Source organism: Canis aureus, chromosome 18, assembly GCF_053574225.1.
Source record: "Canis aureus isolate CA01 chromosome 18, VMU_Caureus_v.1.0, whole genome shotgun sequence".
Taxonomy (NCBI): Eukaryota; Metazoa; Chordata; class Mammalia; order Carnivora; family Canidae; genus Canis; species Canis aureus.
The window spans coordinates 25271929-25289878 of record NC_135628.1 but is presented as its reverse complement, the minus strand read 5'-3'; the positions used below and the strand labels follow the sequence as shown (position 1 = coordinate 25289878).

General features: G+C 37.4%; 1 protein-coding gene across 1 annotated transcript in view; it reads left to right on the top strand.

The window, feature by feature from the left end:
* Nucleotides 1-17950, top strand: part of DNAH11 (dynein axonemal heavy chain 11) — a 324061-nt gene that overhangs the window by 273590 nt on the left and 32521 nt on the right. The window contains 6 exon segments of the mRNA XM_077856567.1: nt 7640-7804; nt 9448-9588; nt 13234-13404; nt 14764-14886; nt 16108-16301; nt 17479-17627. Coding sequence (XP_077712693.1) covers nt 7640-7804; nt 9448-9588; nt 13234-13404; nt 14764-14886; nt 16108-16301; nt 17479-17627 — 943 coding nt within the window.

Sequence of the window (17950 nt, the reverse complement as noted above, 5' to 3'; positions counted from 1 at the left end):
TCTCCTTCTCTCCCTCTCTCTCTCATATATAAATAAATAAAACCTTTTTTTAAAAAAAAAAACAAGCTTTTAAAATAAATGTTAACTTATTCTGGGATAACTTTAATTTATTTACACAAAAGTTGCAAGATATTACAGAGTTCCTCTATATCACTAACCCAATTTCAGTTTCTACTAATACTATTCTTCCTTTTTGTGATATAAAAGTAGAATTTATGTAAGATACTGTTCTGCTTTATTAAAACACATCCACTCATTGTTGTTCATTAATACATGGTAATATTTCTACCTTTTTTTTATAAGTTTTTGATATAATCCACATACCTTTTTTAATTGTATAATTCAGTGTTTTTTTAGGTCACTCACAGAGTATCAATTTTACAACATTTTCAGCATCTCAAAAAGAACATCCGTGCTTATTAGCTGTTACTCCCCAGCATCCCCTCCCACCTACCTCCTAGCAGTCATTAATCTACTTTCTCTCCCTATAGATTTGCCTGTCCTGGACATTTTATATAAATGGAATCATAAAATATCTTGCCTTTGTACCTGGCTTCTCTCATTTAGCATAATGTTTTTAAGGTACATCCATATTGTAGCATGTATCAGTTTTTCATTTTCTTATGACTGAATAATACTTTGTGGATATTATATACCATATTTATGCCCTCATCAGTTGATGGACATCTAGGTTATTTCCACTTTTTGGCCATGATGTTCAATGTTTCTGTGAATGTTCAGTGTAAGTTGTTATATGGACGTATATTTTTCATTTCTCTTTGGTACGTACCTAGATGCAGAATTCCTGGGTCATTTGGTAACTCTCTGTTTAATATTTGAAGAACTGCCAGACTGCTTTCAAGTGACTGCTCCATTTTACATTTCTACCAATTATGTAGAAAGGACCCAATTTTTTCACGTCTTCACCAACATTTGTCTCTTTTTTTGATAATAGCCATCATAGTAGGTATGAAGCAGTATCTCACTGTGGTTTTGATTTTCTTTTCCCCATAGGCTAATGAGGTTAAGCATCTTTTCATATATTTATTGTCCTTTTATATGTCATCTTTGGAGAAACATCTGTTTAAACCCTTTGCCCATTTTAAAAAATGGGCTATTTTTATTGTTGTGTTGCAGGAGCTCTTTATATATTTTGAGTATTATACTCTTATTGGACATATATCGTATACTTATATATTTTCTCCTATTCTGTGGCTTGTCTTCACTTTGTCAATGGTATCTTCAGAAGCACAAAAGTGTTTAATTTTTATGAAATCCAATTTATGTGTTTTTGCTTTTTTGTTTGTGCTTTTGATGGCATATCTAAGAAACCATTGCTTCACGCAAGTTCATGAAGATTTACCCTTATGTTTTCTTCTAGGAGTTTTATAGTTTTAGTTCTTACATTTAGGTTCATGATCCATTTTTGAGTTAATTATTGTATATAGTGTGAGGTAGGGATCCAGCTTCATTCTTTTGCATGTGAATACCCAGTTGTCCAGCACCATTTGTTGAAAAGACTATCCTTTCTCCATTGCCTTTACTACTTGTCAAAGATCAATAGCATATTTCTGTGGATCTATTGTCTATTTTGTGAATATGATACCTTCCTTATTAGTGGCAGCTTTATAGCAAGTCTTTAAGTTGAGTATTGTCAACCTTTCACCTTCTTCTTCCGTACACCTACTATTGACTCTTCTGGATCTTAAGCTTTTCCATATACACTCTAGGATCAAGTTTTCAATATTTGCAAAAATAATGTGCTGGAATTTTGATTGATTGTAGAATCACAGAAAGGAAGACATGACACCTTAACAATATTGACTTTTCCTATCATGAATATGAATTCTGTCTACTTTTAAGATCTTTGATTTCTTTCATCAGAATATGGAGAACTCTTCATATGTATCTTCAGTATAACTTTTTAGATTTATACCTAAGCACTTCAGTTTATTGGTAGTAATGTAAAGGGTGTGTATTGTAAATTTCAAATTCCAGTTGTGCAGCGCTGGTATATAGAAAAGCAATTGACTTTTGTATATTAACCTTGTATCTTGCTGCTTTGTTATAATCTCTTATTAGTTAGGTGTCTTTTTGTTAATTCCTCGGGAATTTCTACAAAGACGACCATGCCATGTGTGAACAAAGACTGTTTATTTCTGCCTTCCCATTCTGTATACTTTTTATTTATTTTTCATGTCTTAAAGCACTTAAAGTCTTAAGGACTTTCAGTACAATGTTGAATAGAAGTGGTGAAAGGAAATATTTGTGTCATGTTTCCAGTAGGTGGGAGGTGGGGGAGTGGGAAGCATGTAATTTCTCACCATTAAGTGGGATATTAGAGGTTTCATTTTTAGAAATTCTCTATCAACTTGAAGTTCTCCTGTATTTTAGTTTGCTGAGCATTTTTATCATAAATGAATGTTGGACTATGTCAAATGTTTCTTTTTCATCTATTGGTATATCATATGCTTTTTCATCAACTTTCTGATAAGATGAATTAATTATATTACTTTTCGTTGTTGAATCAGACTTGCACACATGCGCGTTTGATTTGATTTGCTTTTATTTTGTTGAGCATTTTTACATCTATGCTCATAAAAGATATGGTATATAGTCTTGGGTTTGTTTATTTTTTTAAATAATTTACCTGGTTTTGATATTAGGCTAATGCTGGCATCATAAAATTGGTTAGGAAGTAATCCCTTTCCTTCTATTTTCTGGAAGAAATTATAGAGAATTGATAGCATTTCTTCTTTAAATCTGTAAATCATCAGCAAAATTATCTGAGCCAGGTGCTTTCTTTTTGGAAGATTATTGTCAATTCAATTTTTAAATTAGACATAGACCTATTATATTATATTGTTATATTTGTATGAGTTTTTGGTAGATGTGTCTTTCAAGGAATTGGCCTATTGCATCTGAATTTTTAAATTTATGGGCATACAGTTGTTCATCATAGTGTTTTACTGTCCTTTAATGCCCATAGAATCAGTAGTGATAGCCCTTCTTTAATTACTAACATTGTAATTTGTGCTTTCTCTCTTTTTTTCCTGATTGGCCTGTCTACAGGGTTATAAATTTTATTGATTTTTGTAAAGAATCAAATTTGGTTGATGATTTTTTTTCCCATTGGTTTCTTGTTTTAAATTTTATTGATTTCTGCTCTAATTTGTATTGTTTATTTTCATTTCCTTTGTTTATTTTGCTCTTCTTTCACTAGTTTCTTAGGGTAAAAGCTTAGATAATTAATTTTAGATCTTAATCCTTTTCTAATATATGTGTTCAGCACTATAAGTTTTCCTCCAAGCACTGTTTTTGCTATATTTCACACATTTTATTAACTTGTATTTTTATATTTATTTACTTATTTAGAAGTGTGAAAAAAAACAGAAGTGTTTTTTTCCAGCTCTCTTTCCATTAGTGATTCTTTATTTAATTTTTCCATCCCTTTATGTTGGAGCAAGACAGATTTCCTACAGACAACAGACAGTTGGGTTTTAATCCACTATGTCAGGCTCTGTCTTTTAATTGATGTATTTAGAAAATTCAAAGAGATTATTGTTGATGCATTTGGATTAAAATCTACCGTTTTAGTCATTTTTTTAAATTTACTGCAATCTTCCTTACCCTTTTTTTTTCCTTTTCTTTCTGCCTTCTCTGATTTTAGTTGAGCATTTTATATGATTCCATTACATGTCCTGTCTCAGCATAGAAGTTATACTTTTTTAAAACATATAGTGGTTTCTTTAGCATATTATATTGCCTCTTGAGAAATGTGGGTTATCTTTTATTTTGTGTTTTTTTTAAGATTTTATTTTAAAAAAATATTTTATTTATTTATTCATGAGAGACACAGAGAGAGAGAGAGAGAGAGAGGCAGAGAGGCAGAGGGAGAAGCAGGCTCCAGGCAGGGAGCCTGATGTGGGACTCGATCCTGGGTCTCCAGGATCACCACCTGAGCAGAAGGCAGATGCTCAACTGCTGAGCCACCCAGGCGTCCCATGGATTATCTTTTAAAAGAGTTTTCTTATTTCTTCCCTCTAGTCTCTTATAACATTATTGTCATTCATTTATCCTAAGTTATAATCACTTACTACATTGTTGTCTCTATTATTTGGAGCAGTTCTCTTGAGAGTAAGAAAATAAAATTTCCTTCATTTATTCTTTCTCTAACATTCTTCCTTTCTTGATGGAGATCTGAGTTTCTGACATACATTTTTTTCTCTGTGACATAAAATCTTTAACATTTCCTATAAGACGTGTCTCCTAGTGACAGAATCCTTCAGTTTTTATGTGTCTGAAAAAGTATTTTTCCTCATTTCTGAGAAGTGATTTGGCAGGATATAGAATTCTAGGTTGATGGTTTGTTTCTTCAGTATTTTATTTATTTTATTTTTTGGTTTTTAAATTTATTCTTGAGAGAGAGAGAAAGAGAGAGAGAGAGAGGCAGAGACACAAGCAGAGGGAGAAGTAGGCTCCATGCAGGGAACCCGATGCAGGACCCAATCCCGGGACTTGAGGATCAGGCCCTGGGCTGAAGGCGGCACTAAACCACTGAGCCACCCGGGCTGCCCTTTTTTTTTTTTTTTTTTTTTTTTCCAGATTTTTAAATTTATTTTGTTTCTTCAGTATTTTAAATATTTACTCTTTCTGGCATCATTTCTCAAAAGTTCTATGTAATTTTTTACCTCTTTTTTTTATAAGTGATGTGAGGTTTTCCTATACCTTCTTTTAAGAGTTTTTCTTTGTATTTAATTTTCTGTAGTTTGAATAAGATAGGTCTAGGTGTAGTTTTTTTGTTACTCTGCCCAGCAGCTCACAAGGGCTGCCTAGCTGCAGCCAGCTCACAAATGACAGTTTCCGCTACCTGTTTCCTACAGCCTTGGCTCCAAATCCACCTAAGGCTCACACTGACTTTCCCTATGACTTAGAATGGCTTTGTGCTCACTTTAATTGTAGTTTGTGCCATTCTGTGAAGTAATATTCAAACAAAGAAGAAAGTGACATTGCAGAGCCTCAGGAGAAGCTGAGGACTCTGTCTCAAGGGCCCCCTCACACACATCATGCACTTACAGAGAATGCCAGCCGAGGCAGTGCAGACAAGGAAGCCACAGGTCAGAGGCACCAACTGTGGGCCCCAGCTGCCACGTTTATTACCACTGCTCTAACTCTGACATCGTGGACTATGATCCTGTAAAACTGCAAACAATATAGTTCGCAAAAAAAATTATTTCTGGGCGTTCCACCTCTCTGCTGCTCCTTCCCCAGCACTTCATTCAATGAGTGTGCCAAGTGAGGCCTCTCGGTCCCCAGAGCCACCGAGAGACAGGGCCCCAGGGACAGGCTCTGGGCGCAGGGACAGGCTCTGGGCGCAGTGTCTCTGAAGGCGGGTGTGCCAGGTTGGGGCAGAGCTCTGCCAAGGATCGTGTGGACGGGATGATGGCCATGGACATGGAGAAAAGCCAGGAGGAGAGGGGGGAAGAAGGTGAAGAGCCCAGGGAAGAGGAAGGCACAGGACCTGGAGTGACCAGGGAGCTACAGCAGGTGGAGATGCCTAGTGGGGACAGAGCCGCAGAGGCTGCACCTGGAGACGGTGGGGGAAGTGCCCCCCCCTTGCCAGCCTAGAGGGAAGCCAGTCAGGAAGCACAGATCCGGGTCAGGACACTGATTGATCTGCTGGCATTCAGCTCTGTGGCTGAGATGAAGGCACTGGGTTTAAACAGGCTCAAGGGTGAACTGATGGCCCTGGGACTGAAATGTGGGGGCACTCTGCAGGAGCGGGCAGCGAGACTCTTCTCTGTCATGGGACTGGCAAGGGAACAGATTGACCCCGCTCTATTCGCCAAGCCTTTGAAGGGGAAGAAGAAATGAGTTTCATTGGAGCTTAATATGCTGTGAGCTTCTGGATCTGTGGTTTGGTGATTGTCATTAATTTGGGAAAATTCTTAGCCATCATTACCTCCAATATTTCTTCTTTTTCTCCTTCAGGTATTCCCATGATGTGTATGTTAAGCTTTTTGTGATTTTCCTACATTTATTAGACAGTCTTTTCTTTTTTTTTCCTCATTCCTTTTCTATTTCCTTTCCACTTTGAAAAGTTTCTGTTTGACTTATCTTCGAGTTGGCTGGTAATTCCCTGTGGCCAGCCTACTGATGAGCCCCTGAAAGGCAGCCTTCATTTATGTCATAATATTTTTTTCTAGCATTTCCTTTCTTAGAGTTTCTGTCATCTCTCTACTTAAATTGTCCATATAGTCTGGCATATTTCCCACTTTCTCCATTAGAGCCTCCTACCACATTAAGCATAGTTATTTTAATTCCCAGTCTGATCATTTCAAAATCTCTGCCTTTCCTGAATCTTGTTCTAAGGTTTGCTTTATCTCTTCAGACTGTGTTTTTCATCTTGCAGTGTGCCTTGTACTTTTTTGTCAGAAGCCAGATATGATGTATTTTGTAACTTGAAGTGAGGTAAATAGAGCTTTGGCATTAGGTTCATGTGGCTGGGTGTTAGGCTGTGTGTCGTGTTTGCCAGAGCTGTTAGTGTCATAGGCTTCACTTTTCTCTCAGATCCCTGTTTTTGTCTCCTGTGTCCTTGGACTTCCCTAGATGCTCCTTCTTAAATAAAGTCGGTATCTTGCAGCTCTCTGTTGTAATCCAGTATTATCATACTGGAGTCTGTTGGTATGGTATGATGGTAAGGCATTGTGGGTGGGAAGTATTCTATAATCCTATGTTTAAATCTCAGGATTTTCCAATAGGCTTGAGTCACTGGAGTTTGAACTTCAGAAGAGTTTATCATTTATTTTTATCTCCCTTATGCGAGAAAGGACATCTAGGGAAGGCTGAGTTGTCCAGTCATCCTCCCCACTAAGGTCAGGTGAGGCTCTGATAATATAATTTCCCTTGATGGTGAATGTTTGTTATGAGAACAGAAAGTTTTTGCATATTTTAAATGGTTACTTCCCTCTGGATGTATTTCAAAATGGTTGCTTTATCCCCTTCCATTGCCCAAAGCAGGAGTGGATTTTTTTTCCCTTGATCTTTACTGTGAGAATCTGTAAGTCTCCTAGAGGTAAATCCACCTAAGCCTCAAGGGTTTCCTAATGCAGATCCCACAGAGACTTTTAACCCTCAAGCTCTGCCTTCAGCAATTAGCCAATGACTATGTGAAAGTTTGCCAGCAGCTGTGATTGTCTGTATTCCCTCACCTCTCTCGTTTGGGGGGTAGCAGTTGGCCCTGTGACTTCAGTTCTTTGATGGATATTAGAAGAATTGAAGATTAGCTTTTTTCCTGTTGTGAGGATGGAAAGGATGACTTCCAACTCTTGAAATTTGAAGCAGGAATCAGAAGTTTCTTCCAATAGAATAGATTGTTCCTGTAGGTTTCTGATGTTAAATGATTGACAGATATTCATTCTCTGGACCCTGCAGAGTAGTTCTTAACATATTTTATGACTTGTTTTAAAATAACCTTTTAAGGATGATGATGAGTATGTTGTTGTTTTTTTTTTATGAGTATGTTTTTAATTTTAAGTGTGTTTTACTCTATATAATTCCATGGAATCAGTGATTAAAGAAACTGCTTACAAGCGTGAATTGAACCAGCATTTCTCACACTTTTCCTGGTTTGTATTAGTTGGTTTTGACAAAGCACCAAAATGACTTTAAGATCGAGCTGAAGTATCTAGAGGACGACCTCCTTCTGCGCCTTTCTGCGGCAGAGGGGAGCTTTCTAGATGACACAGAGCTGGTGGAGAGACTAGAGAGGACAAAAGCAACCGCGGCAGAGATAGAGCTCAAGGTAAGAAGGTGCAAAGGACACCCGGTGGGTCACAGTTCTCCCTTTGAATCAAGTGTTTGGCATAAAAATGTGATCAAACTTGACAGTTTCTCTAAGAGCACTGACTTGTGGATTTCAGGTCATTTATAAACTGCCCTTCAAAATGTGTGGGGCTCCACATGAAGACAGAGGTGGTTGAACTCTTCTCAGAGGTGGTTGTCTTTCTTCAGCGGAGATCCAGTCATTCACATGAAACGCTGTCAGCCTTTTTTTTTTTTTTCTGAATGACCAAATTGGAAGAAAATTGGAGCCCGCTGGCTTATATGGTCTAAAATCTAAAAAGGTTTAGCAGTCCAGCTCTGGCAGACTGACACCCTGCAGTCCCACCACAGGCTTCCTAGGCTGTTGTGCCTTTTAGAGAAATATGTTTAGAGCTGATGTTTTGTTTATGGGCATTCAGTAGTAGGAGACTGAACAAGGGATGGTCTCCTGCTGTACTCAGATGCATTATTCACTCTGGGAAACAATGACATTTCCTGAATGCCAGTAAAAATTTGTATTGAGGAGACTTCCTGCTGAATGTCCAGCATATGTCCCAATATGCCTTTCACATCGTGTACGCTTTGGACTCGCACCAAGTGGCCACGAACCTTAAAATTCCATTGTTTCAAAGTGAGAGGAACCTTATTTCCTTTCTGGAATGTCCTCATTACTAGTAATCTATTAATTACCCAGTTGAGGCTGTGTCACCACATATTCTATATGTTTGTCTCAATTTAAGTGAAGAAATGGAATCCCAAATTAACCTTTTAAGTAAGTGAATTCTGGTAGCTCCTAAGATGGTAAAGATTGGAGCAATTAAGTAAATTAGGTCTTAGCTTTGAAGTTAGCTTCTAATTGTCTTTTAAAATGCCTCTTCCTGTCTCCTTAGTATATTGCTATGTAGGGAATCCCCCCTCTGCTCTACATTTTATTTCCTTTTATATGCAAGTTTGAAGAATCAAGTCTGTAAAAAAATATATATATATTTGAGCCTTGAATAAAAATGAGTATGTTGGTTGATGGGTTGTTGGTGGTGTTTTGTTGTTTTAATTATCTCTCTGAATGTACCCAGAGGCTACTACATAAAGATAAACTAAATGGAAATATATGAGCATATGGATCATCTGGTGCAAAGTCAGACAGTCATGAGAGTCTTCATATAATGCCTTTTTAGTAAGCGTGGGTATTGGATATATTATTGACCTTGGCTGTTTTTGCATACCTTGTTGACTAATAAAGTTATCGGCATTGAATTGACCCAGCAGACTTTTAAAAGCTATCCCTGGGAGGTGATAGAGCTGGGTTATTAAACCTGAAAAAGAGAGGAGGCAGGGAAGGTGACATTACTCAGAACAAATTCTGTAAAACCAAAACCAATCTAGTTTGTTTAACCTGTAACTGCAGAGCAGCTAGAGTAATGTCCATTCTCACTGAAAACTCAGTTTAGAAGTATTTTAAGATATGACTTTAATAATTTTAGAAAAAATGAAGCATATAGATGCCATACATGTTGTCTATTTTAATACAAATAATTTTTCATTTCAGATATGTTCCTTCTATCAGTTAGGTAAGTATAAAGAATATGAAAAATAAGGTACTTAACCTGTTTGATCTTACCATAGGTGATTGAGGCTAAAGAAAATGAAAGAAAAATCAATGAGGCCCGAGAATGTTACAGACCAGTGGCAGCAAGAGCATCTCTTCTTTATTTTGTTATTAATGACCTCAAAAAAATTAACCCCATCTATCAATTCTCTTTGAAGGTAATGCTGAATAGGCTAAGAAAAATTTTAAATTTCATGAGTTCAACTCATTTCTGGAAGTTTAAAATTCACTGGAAAAGCATAAGTATATCCAGTAAGAAGTCCTGAGGATCTAGTGAGAAAGAAAAAAATTCTCATTTTCTCAGAAACTTTTATTTACAATTTCCATTAAGGCTTTGAGATCATTAAATTATGTGGCATCATAATATATTTGTTTCTGTTCTTAAACAGAGTCTTGAGTTTATAAGGGAATTCTCCTTGAGGCTCCTATACTTTGTGAAAATGTAGGTGTCTTATAAAAAGATTTCTCATATTATTTTGGTAGAGCAGGAGAACGAATGAGAACAACTATTCATTAAGTCACTGTTACATCCAAGACATTTTCATACTGTGGTTCATTCTTATGCCTGCAATATCTCAACAAAGTATATTATTTTATCCCTATTAAAAAAAAAAAAGCTAACATTTTCAGATTTTAAATAAGTTGTCCAAGAATTCACATCATCATGGTAAGAGGCAGGATTTGATCTCATGGCTATGATCCCAAAGGCCATTCTCTTTACTCTATACCCTTGTGCCCCTGGGCAGTATCCATTCTGTCACTCATTTTTTAAACAAATAACTGTTGAGACTAATCATCATGCCAGATGTTGTGCTGAGTGTACAATTTTGAGGAAAAAAATAAACATGAATGGAGATACATAGGAGTGTGTCTATTTGTGTATATATAAAAGTAATAAATACAATGAGAAAATAATATAGATGAGAGAGGCTCTTTCACTCTTAGCTCAGGGAAGGCCTCTCAGAGGAAGTGACATTATAATTGATTCCTATAGAGTTGAGCTTCCTATGGAGTATTTACAGTAAACACAGATGTGAGGGACATGAAAGAGTTTGGAATTTCAGGTGCTGAATGAATCTTTGTGCCTGGAGGTATAATTAATGAGCGAGAGAGAAGATGACAAGGCAGGAATCTAGAGATGTGGGGAAATGTAGGTCTTTGGAGACCTCACTGGCCAGGTGGGAGATTTTAGATTATAGTTTGTCTATGAAAAGAAACCATTGAAAGATTTGAAGCAGATGACTGATATGATGACACAAGACTCAAAAGTGAATAGACTTGATCTGTGATTTGAAGCTAGAATAATCAGCCCTTGGAAATGGATTAGACATGGACAATAATGAAAAGAGTCAGGAATAACTAGCAGGTTTCTAGTAGGATGGAGCTAGTGTGCAGAAATTCTGAGAAGCATAGAATAGCTGGATTTTGGAACAACTACAGTGTGTAAAGTGTAATAAAATTAAATTAATAATACCAACCCATCATTACTCAAAACCAAAACCAGACTAAGACATTACAAGAGAAGAAAACCACAGAGCAGACCCCTTCCTGGACACTGTTGCCAAACTACTCAAGAAAAGATTGGTAAATTGAATCCCACCATATATAAAAAGAACAATATGTTATGTCCAAGTGAAATTTATGCCAGCAATGCAAGTTGGTTAAATATTAAACACACACACACACACACACACACACACAAGTCTTCATAAAATAGAACAAAAAAGAAAAACCATATGATCACTTCATTGGATGCAGACAAAGAATCTGATAAATTTCAATGCCCAGTTAAAAAAGAAAAAAAAGACTGAGAAAATTAAGAATAGATGGTTACTTCTTAAAGTGAAGAAGGGCATCTACAAAAATCTACATCTAATAATATACTTAATGTTGAAAAATTGAGTGCTTTCTCCTAAGATCAGGAACAATGTCTTCTCTCAATACTTCTATTCAGAACTACCCTGCAGGTTATTGCCAGTGCAATAATACAATAAAAGGGACAGACATTTAAAAAGAAAAGAAAAGGTGTCTTTTTTTTTTTTTAAACAAATGACTTAATCTTGTATATAGAAAATCTTAAGAAATCTACCCAAAAAAGCTACTAGGACCAAGAAGTGAGTTTTTGGCAAGATTGCAGGATATAAAGTCAATATAAAAAAATTTTGTTTTTATATATCAGGTACAAATGATTGGAAATAACTCAGTACTGTTACAATAGCTTCCAAAATCATGAAACTTTTAGGGATAATTTTAACAAAACAAGATCCATGTGCGAAAAGCTACAAAACATTGTTGAGATAGACCATGGAGAGGTATACCATATTTATGGATTAGAACACTCAATATTGGGATCCCTGGGTGGCGCAGCGGTTTGGCGCCTGCCTTTGGCCCAGGGCGCGATCCTGGAGACCCGGGATCGAATCCCACGTCGGGCTCCCAGTGCATGGAGCCTGCTTCTCCCTCTGCCTGTGTCTCTGCCTCATTCTCTCTCTCTCTCTCTCTGTGACTATCACAAATAAATAAAAATTAAAAAAAAAAAAAAGAACACTCAATATTATTAAGATGCTAATTCTTTGCAAATTGATTTATAGGTTCAGTTCCATCTCCATCAAATCCCTGAAGGCTTTTTAAATAGAAATCAGCAGAGTGATTCTAAAATTTGTGTAGAAATTCAAAGGATTTAAAATTAGTGAATAATTTTGAAGAACAACAAATTCAGAAAACTTACAGTACATGATTTCAGGACTAACTATAAACTTATACTACTTAGCCTAAAGAAAAAGTCTAGAAGTAGTCCTACAAATATATGGTCAATTGATTTTTGGCAGTGATACCAAAACAATGAAGGAGGGGTAGTTTTTACAACAAATAGTGCTGAGAAAAACTGGATATTCACGCAGAATAAGATGAACTTTAACCATTACATCACACTGTATACAAAATTAACTATAGATAAGCAAAGCTATAAAACTTCTAGGAAAAAACCAGGAGATAATTTTTTAGCTTTAGGTTAGGCAAAGATTTCTTAGGATACAATAGAAAGAAAATGATAAATTGAACCCTATCAAATTAAACATTTATGGTCTTCAAAAGATATTAAGAAATTGAAAAGGCAAGCCACAGACTATTAAAACTTCCTTCCAATACATGTATCTAACAAAGAACTTATACAAGAATATATAAAGAATTTGGACAACTCAATAGGACAACTCAAAGAATGAAAGATTTGAACAGATATGTCTTGTGCTAAGTTATGTGTATTGCTCATGAGCACATTTTTTCAATGCTCAATATTCATCAAAAAATGCAAAGTAAGGCGCTTGGGTGGCTCAAGTTGGTTAAGTGTTTGCCTTTGGCTCAAGTCATGGTCCCAGGTCCTGAGATCGAGCCTCGCTTCAGGCTCCATGCTCAGCAGACAGCCTGCTTCTCCCTCTCCCTCTGCTGCTCCCCCTGCTTGTGCTTTCTCTTTCTATCTCTCTGTCAATAAATCAATAAAAGCTTTAAAAAATGCAAAATAAAAGCAGAATGAAGTATTACTATATATCAAAAAGAATGGCTACAATTGTACAAGACCAGCAGTAACAAGTATTAGCACAGGTACAATACTGCAGCTCTTTCATGTTGCTGATGAGAATGCAAAGTGGTAAGACTGTTTTGGAAAACAGGTGGCAGTTTCATATAAAGTTCATATAAAAGTTAAATATAAACTAACAAAGTGATTCCACATTTTTACTGTGTGTCTAGAGCTAGCTTGACATCACGCATTAGTTTCCACCCTTTACCAGTTACTTTAAATTCCCCAGGCTTTCAACATGCTGTTCCACAGAGCAATTGAGCAGGCTGACAAGGCAGAGGATGTGCAGGGGCGCATCTCAATCCTGATGGAGGACATCACCTATGCTGTCTTCCTCTATACCAACCAGGCACTGCTTGAGAGGGATAAGCTCACCTTCCTGTCCCAGATGGCTTTTCAGGTAAGGAAATTGGTCACTTTAAAGCATCCTCAGAGCCAAAATCCCATACCTCTGTCTATTAGCTGCTTTACTTCCACTGAACGGAGAAATGACACCTTTCTTAGAAGCCTTTGGTGGCCTGAGGTGAGGATGAATTTACCAGAGTGAACTTGGACATGTACAACTTTTGAGTAGGTCACAAGATTTTAGTTTGGATGGGTATGCATTTTAAGTGACCACATCAGCTATCAGCCTGAAAACAGATCAATGAGACTTCCTCCTCACTTATCAGGTCCTGTACAGAGCTTCCCAATTACTACCGGGGAAATTCTTGAAGATTAAAATTATGAGTCCAGGTCTGGGTGGTCCTAGGGGGTCTCTCTGTCCCTTTAAAGACCAATGAATACATAAAAGAGCTCCAGGTTTCACAATGCCACCTTCAGTGGGATCTATCCTTTTATTTTTTAATCTTTTTTAATATGGACTTCAGCAAAAGATTTTTTTTTTACAATTTTATTTATTTGAGAGAGAGGCAGAGCTGGGGGAGGGGAAGGAGATGGAGAGAGAATCTCAAGCAGACTCTCCATTGAGCAGGGAGCCTGATGAAGGGCTCCGTCTCATGGCCCTGAGATCATGCCCTGACTCGAAACAATTTTTCTCTCAAATAAATAAATAAAATATTTTTTAAATAAAAATAGTTTATTTCAGTTTACACTGTTTAATTGTATCTATAAAGCAACAGTTTCCTTTTTTTCTTAATCTCACATTTAAGAAAAATCTTTCTGGGCATCTGAGTGGCTCAGTTAAGCATCGAGTTCTTGATTTCAGCTTAGCTCATGATCTCAGGGTTGTGAAATTTAGCCCCTCGTCAGGCTCCACGCCAGTTATTTAAAATTATCTCTCTCCCTCTCCCTCTGCCCCTCCCCCACCTCTCTTAAAAAATTATTTCACATATCTCATAGGTTATTAGATGTAATTTCTGTATCAGGACTAAATTATAATACTAGTTCTACCTTTTGTGTAGTAATATGATCCATTATCACCTGAGGCTTTCTCAATTTGTGTAACAAGTTTTAAAACGAGTTTGAGCTCACGGCAAAAGACTAAATATGAAGGTATATTTCAAATAATTTGCTAATAGGCATGTGTTAAAATTGTCCTCATAAACAGTCCTCATAATTATTTGATTTTTAGTCAAGCTTTTGAGATCATAGGCATAATCAAAAACTTATTATTTCAGCTTTAGAACAATATATATTGACAGGAACTGTCAGCAGACCTGGTTCTGCCTCTTCTCATATCTATTAAATGGTGACTACCTCCTGTGTCCTAATTTTGATATGAATTAAATGACCCTTTTCAATTTTGTGTGCCTTCAAGATCTTGTTGAAAAAGAAGGAGATAGACGCTCTCGAATTGGATTTCTTGCTTCGCTTCACAGTTGAACACACCTACCTGAGTCCTGTTGACTTCCTAACTTCTCAGTCATGGAGTGCTCTAAAGGTACATTAGGGAGATGGTTTTTCAGTTTCTGAAACTTACTTCAAATATCAGTTCTTGCAGAAGTAGAAATGTTTTAAAAATACGAGTGATATATACCATTTCATTTGTAGAATTATGGTATGTAATGTGATACTCTTCATCTTTGCATTACTAAAGTATTAAGTGATTAATTGGAAATAAAGGAACTTTTGACCTACTTATGGGTGGAAAAGTTAATAAATATGTATAAGCAGCAGGGCCTTTGGCAAAATCAAGGAATATAAATGAACATTTTTATCAGTTTGCCTAAATCTATCTTTTTTATATTATTTCTCTACTTTTTCCAAATATTTTTGTTTATTACATAACAACAAAGTAGTTTATTCTCATTACGAAAGGTTTAAGCAGATCAGAATGTTGTAGAGAAAAAAGTGATGGTTATTCATCAGCCCCAGATACCAATTCTTAACTCATTTTTCTGTCAGAAGATCCTACTGCTAAGAGTTTATTCCCCTAGACTTTGGAATTCCTTAAAGATGCTTGTTGTATGCTAACGTACTATTGTATTTACTCTTTTTTCTAAGAAGGGAACATTTCTGCCCATTGAAAATAACCATTATTCCTTATTTTTATAGTATATTTAGGTTTATTTGTAATTGAATTTTTAATTAGGTTATTTAGAATTATAAATTCAAGTTCATTTGTTGATCAGTCAGGATCTCAGCAGAAAACAGATGGCACATTCAAAGAGATGATAAAAAACAAATGTTTAACAAAGAGTGTGTTTTCATTGTATGGGAAGAAGACTAAGGGAATCAACCAGAAATGGAGATGGGAAAAGGAGTAGTTCCTGAAACTGCTGAGAAATGAAGTTATGGGCGAAAGCCAACCTATAGGATCCGTGGCATTTAGTAGAGGAATACAGCCACTGCCACGCGACGTCACCACGAGGAAAGAGCTAAGGAAGAAATACCCCCTCTTCTCTCTCTTCCAGCCCTCCTGGCTTGTGCTGGTGCCTCCTATTGGCCAAACCCAAACAGGCCAGAGAACTGGGGAGCTCAGTTCATATAGTGCTTAGTGGTCACCCTCTTAGCAGGGCAGGAAAGGTTGTAGTATAAATCTGGCCAGGAAATGAAGACTATGCAGCACAACTTGTTCACATGGGGTTCGATACATCCGCTAGTCTTTATCAAACTCTCAGCTATTTCTTCCCTTCCTATCTGCTTCCCTGTTGTATGACAGGCAATAGCCCTTATGGAAGAATTTCGGGGCATAGACCGAGATGTGCAAGGATCTGCCAAACAGTGGAGGAAATGGGCAGAATCCGAGTGTCCAGAAAAAGAGAAGTTGCCGCAAGAATGGAAGAAAAAAAGTTTGATACAGAAGCTGATTATTTTGAGAGCAGTGCGCCCTGACAGAATGACGTATGCTCTCAGGTGGGGCATTTAGCATTTTTGGAAATGCGCATTGACCTAGAGGAGACTTAGTCTTAGGGGCTAGGAGTCTCTGGCGTAGGCATTGGTGGTCCATATTGATGAGCCATAATTCTATGTGAAATTTTGAGACCGTAATCACTACTGTTGTTGAAACTCACTAAACACTAACTAGTGTGCCAGGCTGGAGTGAAACTGAGCCTATCCTTCCTGAAAACCTTCCTTCTGACATCAGGAAGGGAGATGGGGAACCACTGGAAATATTCTAGCAAGAGAGATGGGTGTCAGCAGAGTTCAGAGGCCAGGAGCACGCATTATCCCAGTGCAATTTCCACTGTCTTTATTTAGCGGTGTCATTTGGGCTCCGACAATTTTGCACATCGAACAAAAATGAATTCCTATCATGGAGACGCTAATAGTCCTATAACTTTACAACCAATGCAATTTAAAACAGGAACCCCTGGCTACGTCTTGGTCCCTGTGTCCTTTTTCTTTGCCCTTTCGGCTTCTAAATGGTAATATGCTGCTTAATTCACGCAAGTCGTGTTCTCACTTGAATTTGCCAGAGAGTTCTCAACTTCCTTCCTTTCGTGCTTCTCCTTCAAGAGCACTGACACACCTCAAGTCTTTTCCTCCACTTTGTCCAACTAATTTCCCCTTTGCAGATGCCTCTGTGTACCCTACTTTACAAGTTAATTCTGCTTAGTAGTACTTACTTTCTGCTAAATCTGATGCTGCTGGAAAATACTCCCTGCTTAATTGAGCTTCCCTATATTAGAAACACCCCAAAAAGCATTTGTATATTCATGAGAAGCCCAGCAGGCCGGAAAATTGCACTGTGGCAAATCTAATGAACTGTTAATAAGTAATGGGGGATCTGGCAGGAGATTTGGGGGATACAAAGCCATTCACAGGCAGCTGGTGGTACTCAGAGGGGGGTCTCAGTAGCCCCCCAAATGGAATGTAGGCTTTTGATTTTCAGAGCTGCTAAAGCAGGGAGGGATCTCACTGACATCAATGCATAAATGGAGCTACATTCATACTGTTCCGTGAAAACATCCCATGTAATGAACATAGTTGGCTTCCTTCCTGTGCTTGTGATTTATGCTGATCCAAGTTGTGGCCTTTTTCAAGGTCAAAGAGGATTGATCATGTCTTTTGCATTATCTTTTTTTTATAGGAATTTTGTGGAGGAAAAATTGGGTGCAAAGTATGTGGGAAGGACCAGATTGGATTTAGTTAAAGCGTTTGAAGAAAGCAGCCCAGCCACTCCCATCTTCTTCTTCCTGTCTCCAGGGGTGGACACCCTTAAAGACCTAGAGATTCTTGGTGAGGAGCCAGGAGGCTGGCCTTCCTGCCCTCCCTCTCGCCCAGTGCCCACCTGACCTTCCTCTCAATTCACAGCTAGTTTCTCTCTCTCTTCTCTCTCTCTCTCTCTCCCTTCCTCCCTCCCTCCCTCCCTCCCTCTCCCTCTCCCTCTCCCTCTTTCTTTTTCATTTGTTGGAGATTGAGTATATGGAAAATGTAAGGCTAATAACTCTGTAGTCTGAAGAAATGTTCAAATGGAACATTCCTCTGGTTGGCATAATGCAAGTTTCTTTTGTACTGTTTTCCACCTTTTGACTATATAAGGGCCAGAGGGCAATTTTCTC